At 36.2% G+C, this 17,572-nt stretch overlaps 2 protein-coding genes and 1 long non-coding RNA gene across 3 annotated transcripts; 2 read left to right on the top strand and 1 right to left on the bottom strand.

Annotated features, from left to right (window-relative positions):
- The first annotated feature begins 422 nt into the window (after nt 1–422).
- On the top strand, nt 423–3,353 carry LOC129884791 (uncharacterized). The gene is made up of 4 exons (XR_008765981.1): nt 423–514; nt 608–700; nt 1,314–1,360; nt 2,926–3,353. It is a non-coding gene; the product is annotated as an uncharacterized LOC129884791 (long non-coding RNA).
- Nucleotides 3,354–7,494: 4,141 nt separating this feature from the next.
- LOC129886744 (putative late blight resistance protein homolog R1B-14) lies at nt 7,495–12,271 on the top strand. The gene is made up of 3 exons (XM_055961569.1): nt 7,495–8,072; nt 9,397–11,624; nt 12,022–12,271. Exons 1-2 carry the CDS (start codon nt 7,632–7,634, stop codon nt 11,599–11,601), a joined length of 2,646 nt encoding a protein of 881 aa, XP_055817544.1. The 5' UTR covers nt 7,495–7,631; the 3' UTR covers nt 11,602–11,624; nt 12,022–12,271.
- Nucleotides 12,272–14,169: 1,898 nt separating this feature from the next.
- Nucleotides 14,170–16,930, bottom strand: LOC129886743 (uncharacterized). The gene has a single exon (XM_055961568.1). It carries the CDS (start codon nt 16,928–16,930, stop codon nt 14,462–14,464), a length of 2,469 nt encoding a protein of 822 aa, XP_055817543.1. The 3' UTR covers nt 14,170–14,461.
- Nucleotides 16,931–17,572: the final 642 nt, after the last annotated feature.

The following is a 17,572-nucleotide window of genomic DNA, read 5'->3' as shown; positions in this document are numbered from 1 at the left end:
ATGTATTCATTCCAGAAATGTTAGGGATTCAATGCCCACTTTAATTACTGATGGTCTAGTAATCAATTTGCCTTGAGAACATGCAGCACAAGAGAATTCTTTAAACTGAAGAATCTTTTGGTTCTTCAAAGAGTGTCCATGTGAACTCTTAATTATTTTGCGCATCATATTAGTACCGGTGTGATGTTCATGGACAAATTGGTTTGAAAATATGGAGGAAGGCCGAAGGCAAAATTGGAAATTTTGGAAATTAATTTGTGAATTACTAATAAGACGTATGGTCTTGTTGGGCTCAAATGAGGATAATAGTAATAGAAGAATTGAGGCCCAACACAAGAGGGCCCAAGTCTTGGAAATTTAGCTCCTTAATTAAGGGGCCCATAAATATATGTTGATGACTTTTAAGTCATAGTTATCCATATACTTCATCTACATTCAAGAAAACTCTAGAAAGAAGAAGAGAAGAGAAGAAACTAGAGAGGGAGAAGACCAAGGTTTTGGGAGAAAAAAAAAGGTGAGTCTCCGATTTCGTTCCGTAAATTAATTACTTAGCGTATACTACGATGATATGGAAGTATTAGTAGTATAAAATTATGATTTGGTGTAGCAAAAATCGGACAGCAAGTTGCCATGACGATTCAGCGCGCTAAAAAAAGTTCTGAGGCGCGATTTCGGCAAGTTCTAGCCAATTTCGGGAAAGGTAAGTTCTTCCCCTCTAATTTGGAGTTTATGATGTTAAATTAGGGTGTATTACACACCTTAGGAGCTGCTGGAAGTTGGGGAAAAGGTTTGAAAAGTTCTGCGTTCGAAATAAGCGAAATTGGAATCGCTATAGTTAATTGTAATCGTATAATGCATTGTGCTTGGGGGATGTGACTGCTGGTCATATGATAGTGTGTTGTGATGCTGGAAAATGGGTTAATGAGGGCGTGGGGGGGCTGCTGGTTTCAGCCACATGACCCTCCGCTTTGCAATTAATGAATTCGCGAAAGAAAGATTAAAAACTCTAGTTTTGGTATCTTAGTTTCGAGTGAAGTGTTGGGGGTTTATATTGTGTAATGTTGTCGTAATATGTATATGTATGGGCTGCTGGTTGTATTGTTGGTTGGCTGCAGGTGCTAAGGACATGGTTGGGAATTCGTAAAGGGCACATTATAGGGGAGGTGCTGTTCGATTTCCGTTAACGCCTTAACTAGTTAAGGAACTAGTCGAGAATGCGAACGAGGGGATGAGTTCTAGGAATACTCGTGTGTAACCTAAGGCGCTGAAAAGTCTAAGGTTGTTAATACTCGTATTGATTTCGTGTTACCTAGGTTCAAAGGACGACGAGGCGAACGGGATAAAGAGTAACCCGTAAGAGGTATGTAAAGCTATCTTCTTTTCTTTTGGCATGTCTTAGCCTTAAGTGATTGATATACGGAAGGTGGGGATAATTCCATTCATAGAACTCCAAGTATGAATCATAAGTCTTATTTACTTCTCGATGGTAGAATTCCTATACTAGTTGAGTTATTGCCTCTTAAGGCTTATATACGATGGAGAGTAGCAAGTATGTGAAGCTACCTTTTCTTCTTTTGGCATATTTTGGCATAAGTATGTAAAGCTACACTTCTTATCTCTTGATATGCCCTTGACATAAGTTATTATGTTATGATGAAATGTTTATGGTACCGAGTCCCTTAATGGGCCAAGTATGATATATGTTACTATCTAAGGATCGGGCCGTACGTTCCACGACACACATATGTATATATAATGACTCTATGAGGGAAAGTAGAGGGGATGTAAAGCCTATTCTCTTTCTTCTTTTGGCATGGCCCATAGAAAGCCACGAATGAAGAATGCACAAAGTCTACAAAAAGCTCTTATTCTTAAGTACACTAAGATGGCTAACGTTTTTAATTTCCTAGAACTTATGTCCTTTTGCCTCGATTCATGTGAAAGTATCCAACCATCCTAAGTTGGTATAATTTAGGTTGTGGTATAAATCATGACTCTTATTCACTCCTTTAAGCTAGAACTCTTCCAATAATTGAACTATGACTTCTCAAGTTTTTCTATACCTTGGGAAGTAGTAAGTAGATAAAGTTAATCTTTTTTTCTTTTTTGGCATGAACTTTATGAAACAAATAGATGAAGTATGGGTGATCCCAAGGAAGCCCCATTCTCAAGGCCACTAAGATGGCCATTTTCATAACTTCCAAAAGATATTTTATTATGCTTTGATACGAGTAGATAACTCCAAAAGTGCTACTTTGATGCAAGCCATAAGGACACTCCAAAGGTACTTGTTATGACTGTTGTCTTAATTTTTGAGTGATAGTTCATTTTTGATTATTTTAATACGTCCCCAATGATGGTTTAGATTGCATATGGTTACTTACTACTTCATTCGGGTATACTGTAATACATCTTTCATCGAGTCCCGAGCCGGCTATAATATAATTATATGATATACGGATCGAGCCGAACGTTCCTCGGCATTACTATATAATATATGGATCGAGCTGAACATTCCTCGACATTACTATATAATATATGGATCGGGCCGAACGTTCCTCGACATTACTATATGATATATAGATCGGGCCGAACGCTCCTCGGCATTACTATATGATAAATGAGTCGGGTCGTACGTTCCTCGACATTATTATATGAGATAGCACTAATAGTACATAGATGCTTATGATAACAGAGTGATATGGATGTTACATCGGGTCCCCGAACAGGTCGGGTACAATATGTGATGATAGTATGTACGACTTTATTTTATGAGATGTAGGTACAGTAGTTTGTTGAATGTTATACTTTCCCCTGCATCCCTATGTTAGATGTGCACTCCTTTTGATGTTTTATACTTTACATACTCAGTACATATGCCGTACTGACCCCCTCTTTTCGGGGGGTTGCATTTCATGCCCGCAGGTACAGGCGCGCACTTTGGGGATCCGCTAGCTTAGGATTCCACCCAGCAAATTTGGAAGAAGCTCCATTGAATCGGAGCCGATCTTGGGTACTAAACCTTTTATGTATATATTTACTTGATTACGGGTACGGTGGGGGCCCTGTCCCGACTTATGTTACTTTTCTTACTCTTAGAGGTCTGTAGACATATATGTGGGTTGTATATGTATGTGTGAACAGTTGTGCCTATATGTTACGATAGCCTCATCGACTTATATATTATCTTGCCTGTTGGCACACTATGACTCAAATAGGAGACAGGTTTACTTATAACTAGCAGGGGTATATGCGAGTGTCCAGTTCGGGCACCCGTCACGGCCCACGGGGTTGGGTTGTGACATAATGCTTCATTAATTGTTAAATTTGTTCCCCCAACAAGTATAACTTTAGCTTTTCTGGATCCTTCAATTAACCTTGTACTACCAGATATTGTATTAATATTAGCTTTTTTCATAATCAAATAAGAAAAATATTTCTTATCTCTTAAAATAGTGTGTGTTGTGGCACTATCAATAAGACACATATCATCATAATTGATTTTAGATTCAACTGATGATTGGGGAATTTTTATATTCTTCATAAATAAAAGAGATACATTATAAGAACGTGAAAAACTAACAACATAAAAACTTTAAGAAATTGAACTGCTTTAAGAAATATTTTTACAAAGTACAACATAATATCAAACATATAATTAAGAAAACAGTAACTATTTTATAAGATTTATCCCCCGTTAGATGATCAATTCCTCAATCAATACTCATAAAGTCTTCTGCATCCAAATGAGTAATATTTGGAAGATCTCTGAAATCATCATCTTTATAAGCAATATTTGCCTCAATATTTTCATGTTTATTTGATGGGATTGCTTCATCATCATTATTTCGAAAATGCAAGTGTGCCTCCACATTATTATCTCTTCTTTTGAGAGAGGCTTGATAGAGTTTCACAAAATGATCGGACGTATGACACTCACGTGCCCAATGACCCTTCATACTACACCGGTGACAAATATTGGATTTACCCCTAGAAGAATTATTTTGAGAAACTTTATTGTTCTCATGTCTATTTACAACATGATGACGATAATTGTTTCGTCCTCTACCATGTCCTCGCCTACGTCTACGACCACGGTCACGACCGCAACCATGATAATTATTTTGTCTTGATTCAGACTAATTATGCGCTGCTACAACATTTGCTTCAGGGAATGGAGCAGACCCAGTGGGACGGGCTTCATGATTTTTCATCAGCAAAGTATTATTTTGCTCAGCCATAAGTAAACATGTAATTAATTCAGAATATTTCTTAAATCCCCTTTCACGATATTGTTGTTGTAGCAACACATTTGAAGCGTGAAAAGTGGAAAGAGTTTTCTCAAGTAAGTCATCATCAGTGATAGAATCTCCACATAATTTTAACATGGAACTTACCTTGTGGATAACCGAATTATACTCTGTCACAATTTTAAAATCTTGAAAGCGAAGGTGAATTCAGTCATATCGGGCTTTTGGTAACACCGTAAGTTTTAGGTGGTGATACCGATCCTTCAAATTAGTTCATAATTCAAGAGGGTCTTTCACAGTTAAATATTCAGTTTTTAATCCTTCATGAATATGATGACGGAGAAAAATCATGGCATTTGCTTTATCTTGACTTGATACGTTATTATTTTGTTTAATAGTATCACCAAGACCTTTAGCGTCAAGGTGAATTTCAGCATCAAGGATCTATGATAAGTAATTTTTTTCAGAAATGTCAAGTGCCACAAACTCAAATTTTGATAAATTTGACATGATAAAACTGGGATAGAAATTAAATTTAGAAATAGAAAAGACAACTAAAATAAAATTTCTTTAGTAAATATACCTGATATAGAAGTTAATTTCTCTGGAAAAAATTAAAGCTTTGTACTGATAACATGTTAAGAAATATAAATTTAACTTCACAAAAATTTCTAAAGAGAGATAGTGAGGGCTTCCAGGAAAAAGAGAAACTGTAGAGTATATTTATTGTTTTTCTACCCGTACAAGAATGGCCAAGATTGACCATTTTATCAAAAAAGATGACAAGTGAATCAACTTGCCAATTTGTCAATAGTGGGTCATGAAATGGACATCCACTCCATTTGCTTTTCTAACAATAGCAGAATTATATTATATTTCCAGTCATACCACTTGTCAAATCAGAAAGAAAGAGTTAACAGCAAAGAGAAATAGGGGGGAGTATTTAATAGTATTCACTATAATTCTATTATTTCTTCTCACTTCTCCTTTCTTCTCCTTCTTCTTTCTGTGCGTTGTAGAAAATTAAAGACTCATTACTTATTATGGCTCAAATTAAGCAAATACTATTTCATTTAGCTTATGTTGTTTATCTTTAATGATTTCAATAAGTTTGGTTATAAACAAAATGAAGTGTATGATTGCTGAATTTTGTAGAGTTTGAAAATAATAATTTTGAAGATGATAAATTAATGGGCTACTATTTTTTGAAGCTATAGGTTAAATTTAAAAATTAAAAATTATTGATATCTGTACGAGAAGGTTGTATATCAATTTTGGAGTTACTTAAAGTTGATTTAAACCAATTTTGATGAATAAATGTGTTGGTGAAATTTTTACACATCAAAAATTTGTGGTCAAGTCAAGCAATTTATCGAGATTTTTTATCATAATTTTGATATTCCATCACAAATTCTAGTGATTCATCAAAAATTTTATCATTAAATATTATGAGTCTAAAAACCCAAAGATCTTCAACCCCCTCTCTAGTCCACCCCGAAAAAAATCTTTAAAAATAGTAAATTATATATAAATACAAATATAGATATGAAATAAAAGTAAAATAGCCAAGTTGGATTGAATACAAGTAATGCAAGTAGATATGACATACAAACTACTATATCTGCTAAAATTGCTATAGGTCTTACGACATTATCTATCTTGACCAAGCTATGTGTGCTTACTAGCTATATGATAATGCATGATAAATTTAAACAACTAAACAGATATCACAAGTAAATATTATCAACAACTCAAAGGTAAATGAGTGATAAACATGCTGAACAACTAAATAGTGTCACTACAAATCAAAGAACCTGGTAGAAGTATCAATCAATGCATCACTACAAGCATAGGAATTAGATGATTTAAATACATACAAACAACACATGCATCATGTTTTTAAGGAAGAACAAACAATCGAATTAGTTAAAGTCTGCCTTATATCAGCTAAACAAATCTTTCTTGAAATATTCAAATCTGTTCAAACAACCTCCAATAATATTAATATGTTCAAAGCTACGAATAACATGTCCACATTAGTGCGTGTAGAAAACTTATCCCATAATTTTAGAATACCTTGTATTAAAATCAATCTCGATCAATTCCCGCCCCTCAGATAAATTGTTTTATGTTTGAAATTGATTGCATAATTGTGTTACTTATAAGCTATGTAGTTCGATTCAATAATCTAAATTAGATTTTGACATCATTTGCTAAGTCAAATTAATAATTTTTCAATTCTATATAGGTCTAAATTTAAGCCGTTAAAATCACATGTTGGCAAATGGCAAGTGTGCACAAAATCAATGAGTACAATAAGTGATTTTCCTAGAATCTTGATCTCAATGAATGTCGTCAGGGTGGATCTAGGCCTTCAACAAGGTGGTTTAGAACCCAATATTACATGCGGAAGATAATATATGTTATTTTTTTAATAAAAAAATTCAATAAATATTAGATTTAATCAAATAATTTTAAATATATAGTCTAGTAATTTAAGGAAAATATTGCTTTTGGAAAAAGAACGAATTGTGCCATAACACGTGGTTGCAAAGACATTGATTCATACTTACTCCGACTCGAGAAAAATTTGGGGAATCATTCGCGGCATGACATGAATCGATATTGTCTCGACGCGATCAAGATTGCTTTGTAACACGGTAGCCTACAGGATCCCTCCCCGGAGACAAACTACTATACAGTTGTATCACTCTCATAATGATCCTCAAACAAATCGACAATTAGTCTCGAGCCTAGCGTCAACCTGTCCTCAATCAGCCTCGAATTCAAACGTCAGAGTGCATACACGTACATACTATTAAGTAGTCTTTTCAAAGCTAGCGTATAGTCATTTAACAGTTTAGCAAAAGATTAACTTTTTGACATATAAAAGAGTGTGAAAAAGAAAAGTCATCCAAAACTTAATTTCTACAAAATATTTCATCTTTTTTTTCTTAGAATTTCAATAAAAAAAGACTTTCGACCTTACCTTTTTTGTATTTTATTCCTACTTTGAGAGTTAGATCGAAAGAAAATGAGCTTGATCAAACTTAACTGATTTTTATAAATTTTACGGTTAACCAAAATAAGGATTTTTTCCGTAAATAATATAACGAATCGATCAAGTTGAAAAGAACAACAGTCGACATCTTTTAAATTACTAATTTTAAAATGCTAATTGGAATACAAAATTCAGAAAAGGACGGAAGTAAACCAAAGAGGAAATAGTAAGGCAATAGTAAGTTATCGAAGTCAACTTTTCAAATGAAACTTAAGAATTAATGCATTCGTTGATTATTTGCAAGAAGCCTACACCATACATATCCATCTTGCACATACTTTTTACTTCTTCTCCAGAAATCATCGGAAAAGGAAAACAATATGGTTGATGTAGGGGTGGATTTTCTGCTAGAGAACTTGATGCAATTGTTGCGGGACAATGCGGAGTTAATAGGAGGAGTTAAAGATGAAGTCGAGAATCTGCGTGAAGATCTGCGCGAATTCAATGCCTTTCTGCAGCAAGCTGCCATGATCCGCAGAGAAAACCCAGTTCAGAAAGAATTAGTGAGGAGTATAAGGAAAGTGGTGAATCTTGCTGAAGATGCTATTGATAAGTTTGTAATCGAAGCTAAGCTTCATAAGGATAAAGGGGTTAAAGGGGTTTTCGACAAACCTGGACATTATAAAAGAGTGAGGGAGGCCGCTCAGGAGATTAAAGGTATCAGAGATAGAATGAGAGAAATCCGGCAAAACAACGCACATAGCCTTCAGGCAGTTCAACATCACGATGATTCAATCAACAGAGCTGGGGAAGAGAGACAGGTATCGCTTCAAGCCCTCAATTTCGGCAAAATTAACCCATGAAAATATAAGGATCTGTTCAATTCGCCCATATTTTTGCGGGTTTAATGACCTGTTTATTTATTAATTTGATCCGTCCAATTCAGCTCATCTAAAAGTTAAAACCAAATTGATCATGAAAAATCTTATCAATTTTTATTTGATATGTTACATATAACTATATTAATAAAAAAAACAAAATTCATTAGATACTTAAAGAAATTAAAACTTATTAAGAGTGGGGGAGAACTTGCATATTCGGTTCTGGTATCATGCAAAAATTTTGATCATCTAACTCAAAACCTTGAGGCAATGAGTGGAGTAGTCTCCTCAGTGGCGGAGGCAGTAGTCCGGCTACGGGTTCCAATCCAACCCAAAAGCTTTTGTTTAAATTGTGTATTTGTATTGAAAATTTCATTAAATCTGTATGCATATTAAATAACAAGAAAACAATGTAATGTCTACCAAAAGGAAGCAAAGATAATAACAGATTAGTGCGATAATCAATAAACAAAAAAGATTATTGAAAACAAGAATACACAATACTATATATCAAAAAAATATACAATTCAAATAAGAAAGTATTTAATAAAATAAAATTATTATTTAATCAAAAAAATGAACCATTTATGTCCGCTAGTCATAGTGAAGATGATTTGTAGTTATGATTGTGGTAATGATTGGTATTGGTGATTAGTAATGGTGGTGGTAATAGTTATGATGATAGAACTAGCTGGTATTGTAGTAACTGGTGTGATGGTGGCGGTTGATAGTGGTGATGGTGAAGTTGTTGATATTAATATTGGGTGGTCTTGATAGGGATGGCTAAAGAATGTGTAGTGGTAATTTGTGGCGATGCTAGTTATGATGCATGATGGAGGTGATGGATAGTACAAATTGGCCGCAATAGTGGTAGTGATGGTGGAGATGGTGGATGCGGTGATAGCAGTGGTGGTAGCAGTTGATAGAATTGATTATATTAATTGAAATAGTAAGTGTGGTAGCGAATGAAAATAGTAATTGGCATTGGTGATGGTGGTAGATGACGTTAATGGTGATGGTAGTTGTGATGACTAAATTGGTTAGTCGTGGTGATTGGACAATATTATAATAATTATGTCTTAAGTGTTGTAATGTTAGTGCTCTCTGTCTGAAAAATCCAGCTTTGGTACTATTAGTTGACCTATCCTTTTCTGCTGCAGGCACAAATGCATACTATAATACTACTATTTCTTTTGGCTGCATGTGCTTTTTCTTGTCAATGTTAACTTCCTATGTTTAATCTTTATCTTTGCTATTTTAAAAGCCTCCTGTAGTTGAGGAAGATGATGTGGTTGGCTTTGACGATGAGGCGCAGACAGTAATCGACCGTCTTCTTGAAGGATCAGATGATTTAGAGGTTATTCCAGTTGTTGGAATGCCTGGTCTTGGCAAAACTACACTAGCCACTAAGATCTTCAAGCATCCAAAGATTGAGTACGAGTTCTTTACTCGAGTTTGGCTTTATGTTTCCCAATCATACAAGACAAGAGAATTATATCTCAACATCATCAGTAAATTCACCGGAAACACCAAGCATTGCCGTGATATGTCTGAAAAGGATTTAGCTGATCAGGTACGAGAGATTTTGGGAGAAGGAGGAAAATACTTGATTGTCTTGGATGATGTATGGTCGAGAGATGCTTGGGATCGTATCAAGATTGCTTTTCCGAAAAACGAAAAGGGAAATAGAGTATTGTTGACTACTCGAGATCTCAGTGTTGCTAAATATTCGAACAAGAGTCCACATAATTTAAAATTTCTGACTGATGAAGAAAGTTGGATTTTACTGGAGAAAAAAGCTTTTCACAAGGCTAAATGCCCTCCCGAATTGGAAACATACGGACAAAGCATAGCCAGGAAGTGTAATGGACTACCCCTTGCTATTGTGGTGATTGCAGGAGCTCTAATTGGGAAAGGCGAGACAACAAAGGAATGGGAACAAGTGGATCAGAGTGTGGGCGAACATTTCATAAATAGAGATCAGCCAAATAATTGTAATAAATTGGTGCGGATGAGTTATGATGTTTTGCCTTATGACTGGAAAGCTTGCTTTTTATATTTTGGTGCATTCCCCAGAGGCTATTTAATCCCTGCTAGGAAATTGATCCGTTTATGGATCGCGGAAGGGTTCATCCAGTACAGAGGGAACTTATCCCTTGAGTGTAAAGCAGAGGATTACTTGAATGAACTCGTAAACAGAAATTTAGTCATGGTAATGCGAAGGACGTCAGATGGCCAAATCAAAACTTGTCGTGTTCATGATATGTTGTATGAGTTTTGCTGGCAAGAGGCCACGACAGAGGAAAATCTTTTCCATGAAGTAAAATTCGATGGTGAGCAATCTGTTCGTGAAATATCCACTCACCGCCGCTTGTGCATTCATTCATCTGTTGTGGAATTCATTTCTAAGAAGCCCTCTGGAGAGCATGTTAGGTCATTCCTATGTTTTTCTCCAGAAAAAATTGACACTCCCCCGACTGTCATTGCAAACATATCAAAAGTCTTTCCATTGCTAAGGGTGTTTGACACTGAATCCGTCAAAATCAATCGCTTTTGCAAGGAGTTTTTTCAATTGTATCATCTGAGGTATATTGCTTTCTCATTTGACTTGATCAAGGTCCTTCCTAAACATATTGGGGAACTTTGGAACGTACAAACCCTCATCGTTAACACACAACAGATCAATCTTGATATTCAAGCAGACATACTGAACATGCCCCGACTGAGGCATCTGCACACCAACACGTCTGCTAAATTGCCTACGCCTGCTGCCCCCAAAACTAGTAAGATTACCTTGGTAAATGAAAGCCTGCAAACCCTCTCCACAATTGCACCAGAAAGCTGCACTGAAGATGTTCTCTCGAGGGCTCCAAACTTGAAAAAACTGGGCATTCGTGGAAAAATAGCTAAGCTACTGGAACCAAGTAAGCCCGTATTGTTCAACAATGTTAAGAAGCTGCAATGTCTTGAGAACTTGAAGCTGATAAATGTTGGTCAGACTGATCAGAAACAATTACGCCTTCCTCCAGCATCTGTATTTCCAAGAAAGTTGAGGAAGCTGACATTATCAGACACCTGGTTGGAGTGGGATGATATATCTGTATTGAATCAGCTGGAGTACCTTCAAATCTTGAAGCTGAAAGACAATGCATTTAAGGGAGAGCACTGGGAACTAAAGGTTGGAGGTTTTCCTTTCCTACAAGTGTTATGCATTGAAAGGGCAAACTTAGTTTCTTGGAATGCTTCAGGTGATCACTTCCCGAGACTTAAACATCTTCTCATATCATGTGATAAACTTGAGAAGATCCCCATCGGCCTGGCTGATATACGCAGCCTCAGAGTGATGGAGTTGCGAAATTCCACCAAATCAGCAGCAAAATCTGCCCGAGAGATACAAGCCAAAAAAAACAAGCTGCAAACCGTTAAATCCCAAAGGTTCGAGCTTTCTGTATTCCCTCCTGATCTCTGATGTACAGACAGCTTCTTCGAAAGGTTAGTTAAATCTTCCTCTTAACATCAAACTCTTTGATTTGTGTTTTATATTCCATAAGAAATGTTTAATTATCTGCTATCTCCCCTTTCCCAATGAGCGTATAACTTGCTAAAATACTAGCCAGTAGCATGCAGATAAGAATATCCAGTAAAAAATTTACACATCATTTGGAATAGTAATCATAATATCTTATGCATGTTTTCTCCATTTTGCTATGACAGATGCTTATGAAATTACCTATAGATTTCCAGTTGCATTTAGGAATTAACCTTATGGATTTTGATAAAACTTCAGTAGGTAGTAATAACATTTTTCTCCTTTTTTCTCGGTAGGGTTACATTTTTTTTTTCCATTGTGACCTACTCGTGAACAACTAACACCATGCTATTGGTACAGGTCTTAAATAATCGCACGCTACTGGTTGGCGTGCATGTTTTTTTGCTTCATTTGGCTCACTGCTCTCACAGTGAAACCTATTGCATTTCATAAGTGGAACGATTGAACCACGGTTTTATAACTCTGGTTTCTTTCTGTATTTGATGTGTTCATGTATTATTGATTGTGCAATCTCAGACGTTGTTACTGATACTCTCTTCATTCAGATATAATAACAGAACAATAAACACTTGTTCTGATTCATACACAATCTGATCCTGTTTTATTATTTAAAAAAGCGCCTCTGGCTCTTCAAAGATAGTTTTCTTCTTTTCATACAGTCATATATAGTTAGAGGCATTTGATTGTGCAGTTGTATTTCCTCAATGGATAGAAATATTTCCAGTTTTTTTTTTTTTTATGAAAAGTAATGAAGTTGGAACGCTATTAATTATTAGAGGATGAGATGAATCGAAAACATACCGGTGGATGTATCAGTTAACTATACACATTAAAACGTGTTAAGGAAAATTCAAGGTTGATTTGTAAAGCTTTTTCAAATTATCATTTGTGGGGTAAGGTTTGCATATACGCCACCCTCCTCATATCATACTTATGAGATTACACTAGGTACTAGGTATGTTGTTGTATCGTCTAATCATCTCAACTTTTTACCTCTAAGCAGAATGTTTAAAAATAAAAAAATGTCTTCGCACTCTGTTTAAAAGAAATAATCAATTCTAGAAAATACTTAAATATGTAGTTTCATTATCAATATCGTCATCAATTTGCTTCTTTCATCATAGTCTATGTTTATTACAAAATTCATCCGAACAAGCTAAATCAAATTCCAAAAATAGAAGTACTAATAAAATTTAGAATTTGACCACCAAGTATGGAAAGTGTCACGGAGATGAAGAAAAGATGGGGGAAGGAACAATTGGATGGTGATAGAGAAGGAACACGACATTCCCATAATACTACTGCTGTTGATATGGGATGGGATCAACGAAGATGAATGTTGGGCATCAAACGTGTACAAGTTGCTCCTCCTCCAGAAAAACAATTTATTTCACCACAGTTGAAGAAGAAACTTGATGAAGGAGAGAAAACAACGAAAGAGAAACAGAGTCCCAAAGGTTTCACGAAGATGGAGAGTAACACACAAAAGAAGCGAGAAGGAGGAGCACGACAGATCCCTACCTAACACAGGAATAATGGAGACAATATTAGTGTTAATATGATGAGATCAGCAAAGAGCCGCCACCATTGATGAAGATGAATGTGGCCATCAAGCGTGTAGAAGTTGCTCCTCCTCCTCATCAAAAACAACTCCTATCTGATTGTTCCCCACAGAAACAGAGGAACTGCAGTGCAATTACAGGACCAATGCAAAAAACAACACAAAGTTCTCTGCAGTTGCATTATCAATAATGCAAAAAGCAACACAAATCGTCAATGATATGAAGAGATTTGAATCAAGCAAGAGGAAATTTGAGGAAAGGTTTGCAAAGCAAACGGAAGCCAAGAGAATTTGTGAAATCATGCCGACCAAGAGAAGCCCAGTTCTTTTAGTTTTGGACAATAGGTCCTGACAGTTCACACTACTGTTTATCATGAGGCAGGGTACATTTTTATTAGTTTGCAAATTATTAGGAATTAGGATCATATGTCATATCGTTGAAACTTCATCTTTTCGGTTGGACTTCAAAAAACAACTGATTTCCTTAAGACATTCAATTATGACAAAGAAGAAGCAGGTCTTTAAGTTCAACAATATGAAAAGACAACTTCGCAATACTTAATTGGACAAAAACAGATAATCCTTTTGTTTCAACTAAACATGTAAGATTTTTGCAAACTGAAAAGAAAAATAGAGAGAATCTCCACCTGTTTTGAAACAAAAGCCAACTTTTGCAGGTCAAGATAGAGATGTCAGGGGTCAAATAACAAAGTAATGAGAATTAAAAATGACAAAGCAAAGGAAAATAGTGAAAGCTAATGCAATTATGAATGAAAAAAGCAGTTGCGGCACAATAAGAGAGAAACATATTTGTCGCAGCAATCTGATAATAATGTTTGGGCAATTCAGCTTTCTGTTACTTGTATAATGAAAATAACGGATGACCCAAATGTGGATATGTATTCACCTTGAAGAATATATCTAGATGAAAATACATAAAATATAATCTTGGAAAATGAATTGCAAGGTTACAAGAATTCTGAGTAAACTGGAAGTTAAAATGAGACTACAGATTTCTCTTCCGAGAAGAGAAGGGCGCAAGAAAGTGTGTCCCTCCTAGATACCTGAGCAGGTAATTTCTAATAACATTCCAATGTATGTTTACACAAAGAGAGGCTAAACATATAAACAAATGATCAATTTTACTAGGGTTCCCACAAAACAAGGGAAGACATCCTTCTTTAGCATACTAATAACATTCCAATAGACTTTTAGCAACTAACCACTGGTTCGTCGAAATGATTCAATTTTCTGAAGCCTAATCTGTTCTCTGAACTTGGCAATGAATTCACCAGCTTTTCTATCAACCTCACTTCCTAGATCCACATCATCAGCAAGGTCAAAGTCAGCTTCTTCATCTGAACTCATGTGAGAATTGGTTAACGCAGTCTCTGAGTTCCCTTTGGATTCTGAGTTTTCCTTGGCCTCCACAATGTCTGTATTCGTAAAATGTTGCTTTGCTTCAGGCTCACTTTCAAAGAATGTTGAGCTTGGAATTGGCCCACTGTTGTCAAGAATGCCTTTTCTGGAATTGACTGGTTGTTTTGAATCCCCTTTTCGATTAATGCATTTCAAGGAGGATGTTGTGTCAAATTGATTACAACTTACCTCATTTACATCGCCGCCTTCTTTTGGACAATCGACCTTTCTTTTTGATCTATCAATATAACTTCTTCGGGATCTAAATGTTCTGACAGATTTTCCCCTTGATGAATTTTTCGCAGGTACTGGCTGCTTCACTTCTGAGACCAAAGAGTTGACACTTTCTTTTCGTGTGTACGACGAATCCTGTTTAAGATCCTTGCTGACATGCTTCAATTTATCTTTTGAACTTTCCTGCATGCTTATTTCTGAAGAAGAACCAATGCTTAATGCTCGAGACTTTGAGATATGGTATGTTGCTTCACCATTCACAGGTGCAGCATCCTTCAGTTTATCTTCAGATGTGCGAAGCGTATCAAACTCTGAGGAAGAACCAACAGTAGATTGTCGAGCCTTTGAAGCAACAGATGCAGCTGCATCATCCATTGATCTCGCTGTTGGTTGACTAACTTGGATGGGTGGAGGCTTGACATTCTTGAGTCTCTCGAGGTCTTGCTTTCTGGAGTTTGGCATCTCTGGAGAAGCAGAGGATATTGGTGAGATTGTTCTGGGCGAAGAAGAATTGGGAACTATTTGAGCGCGTACTCGAGTCCAGAATGACCAAGGCTCTTGATACTCAAACTCAGTTTCTCCAGCAGAGTGGGACTTAGAATGTGGATGACCTTGAACATGACACGCTTCTCTGCTGGAAGGATACATTTTCATCTTCTTTTCATCCTCTCCGTAGTCATCTCTCAGCAGCACATTCATTTCTGAACATGACTCATTGCTAGATTGTTTGACATTTGAAGTTAGCACTGCTGATTCTCCAATGGATGCTCCTGTCTGTTGTGAAGCTGAGATGGACATACTGTCAAATGCATAATGTGGGTCAGAGTGTGGCATTTTTCCACTTCCATTTTCTGAAGAACAAGAGGATGAAGGTGAGGTAATGCTTGGTGAACAAGAAGTAGGACTAGTCCGAGAGGATACTGGTTTACTGAATGACCTAGACTTGAGATACCCAAACTCCAATTGTCCAACTGAGTGAGGTCTAGAATGAGAAGGCGGTCTAACTGTATTCACTTCTTCTAGCTCCCTCCTCTCAGACCTCGAGCGCCATGAAACTTGGCGAGGTCCAGAAGCTTCCTCAAACTTCCTCCTCAAATTGACTGGAGCCATACCTCTTATCGTCTCCTCTCTAACTTCATAACCCATACTATCAGACGAAGCCCCTGAATTAACAGTATCTTCAACAACAGATTCAGAGTTTTCAGCATTAACTCTGTATCTCAGGCTCCTAACTGGCAAGCCTAAAGGTTTATGGTCAATGTGGGATACCTTTTCAACCCCATAGTTTCCATTGGCAACAACCACCACAGATTCACCAAGAAAGTACTGTGAATTCCAAACTTGAGCTACTTCCCTCTCATTAAACACCTCTGTATTTTTGACACCATCTATATCTGAAAAGGATCTATGCTTCTCAACTTCATCAAGATTAGACCTTTCTTGGCCGCTGTACTCATAATGCAAAAACTGAGAATCCCAATTTGGGATCACTCTTTTGTCATCAGACCCACATAAAATCTCAGCCTCATTTTCATCAGAAAAAGATCTACTTCTTTCACCCTCAACAAGCTCAAACCTTTCCTGTTCCCTACTCTCATGATGCAAGAATTGAGAATCCCAATTTGGGATCACTCTTTTCTCATCAGACCCACAATAATTTTCAAGCCCATTATCAAAGATTGAAGCTACATTAGACATCCCAGAAGCATATGCATCTGAACTATCAAATCTTGAATGTGTTTCAGCATAAGTCTTGCTACTACTTCTTTTACAAAACAAGCCGTAACACACAACAATGCCAATGAACAAAAGGTGAAAAAGCTCCCAGAACTGAGTTACTATACTTTGGGTTATAAAGTCAGGAGCTTGGGAAGGAAAGAGTGGGACAACAACAAGAACAATCATGACTAGTAGAGATTTCAAGAAGATGTGAGAGCGAGACTTACTCGAATGCTGCTGCTGCTGCTTAACTGTTGAGTCTCTTTGAGCGAAATGGGAATGTTGGGAAAAGTCTGAAGCTGAAGTTGCTGCCATTGTTGAAAGAAATAAGAGAAGATTTGGAGGTTAGGTGAAGCAGAAGAAAGGAAGACTTAACAGCAAAGGGAAAGACAAAAAGGGCATGAGTGTGTGGAAGAGAGAGTATATATTTCTCTCTCTCTGTGTGAAAGAGAGAGAGAAGGAACACACAACACATCAATATTCAAAAGGTGTCATTATTTTACGGTTTTGTTTCTCTCCATTATCAAGCAAAGGTCCATTTTGTTGCGGTGATTGCGATCGACAATGTAACCCCCCAAAGAAAAAGAAAAAAACGGAGCTACAAGTTCGGAGTTTTGAGGAAATTCAGTATTTTTCTAAAATGGTGTATTTCTATTAAAAAAATTATTAAATATTTATAAATATTAAATTTAAAATTCAATTATTAACTTTTGAGATTATGGTTATATAATTCCAGTTTCGCATTTGCACATTAGTCCCTCCTGCATTTCCAATCAATTTGTTTTATGTTTGAAAATGTCAGATAAAATCATGTTAACTTCTTTCTAACAAAAAATAATGCACTATTACAAGTATCATATTATATGTGAATGACATAAATTGATATAAAGGTACAAGTAATTAAATAACCATTTCGATAATATTTAGAAATACAAAAAAGCAAAATAAACATATCAA

This window comes from Solanum dulcamara, chromosome 4, assembly GCF_947179165.1.
Source record: "Solanum dulcamara chromosome 4, daSolDulc1.2, whole genome shotgun sequence".
In the NCBI taxonomy this organism is placed as follows: Eukaryota; Viridiplantae; Streptophyta; class Magnoliopsida; order Solanales; family Solanaceae; genus Solanum; species Solanum dulcamara.
Note: the sequence above shows the minus strand (reverse complement) of the source record. Positions and strands in the feature narration are given on the sequence as shown.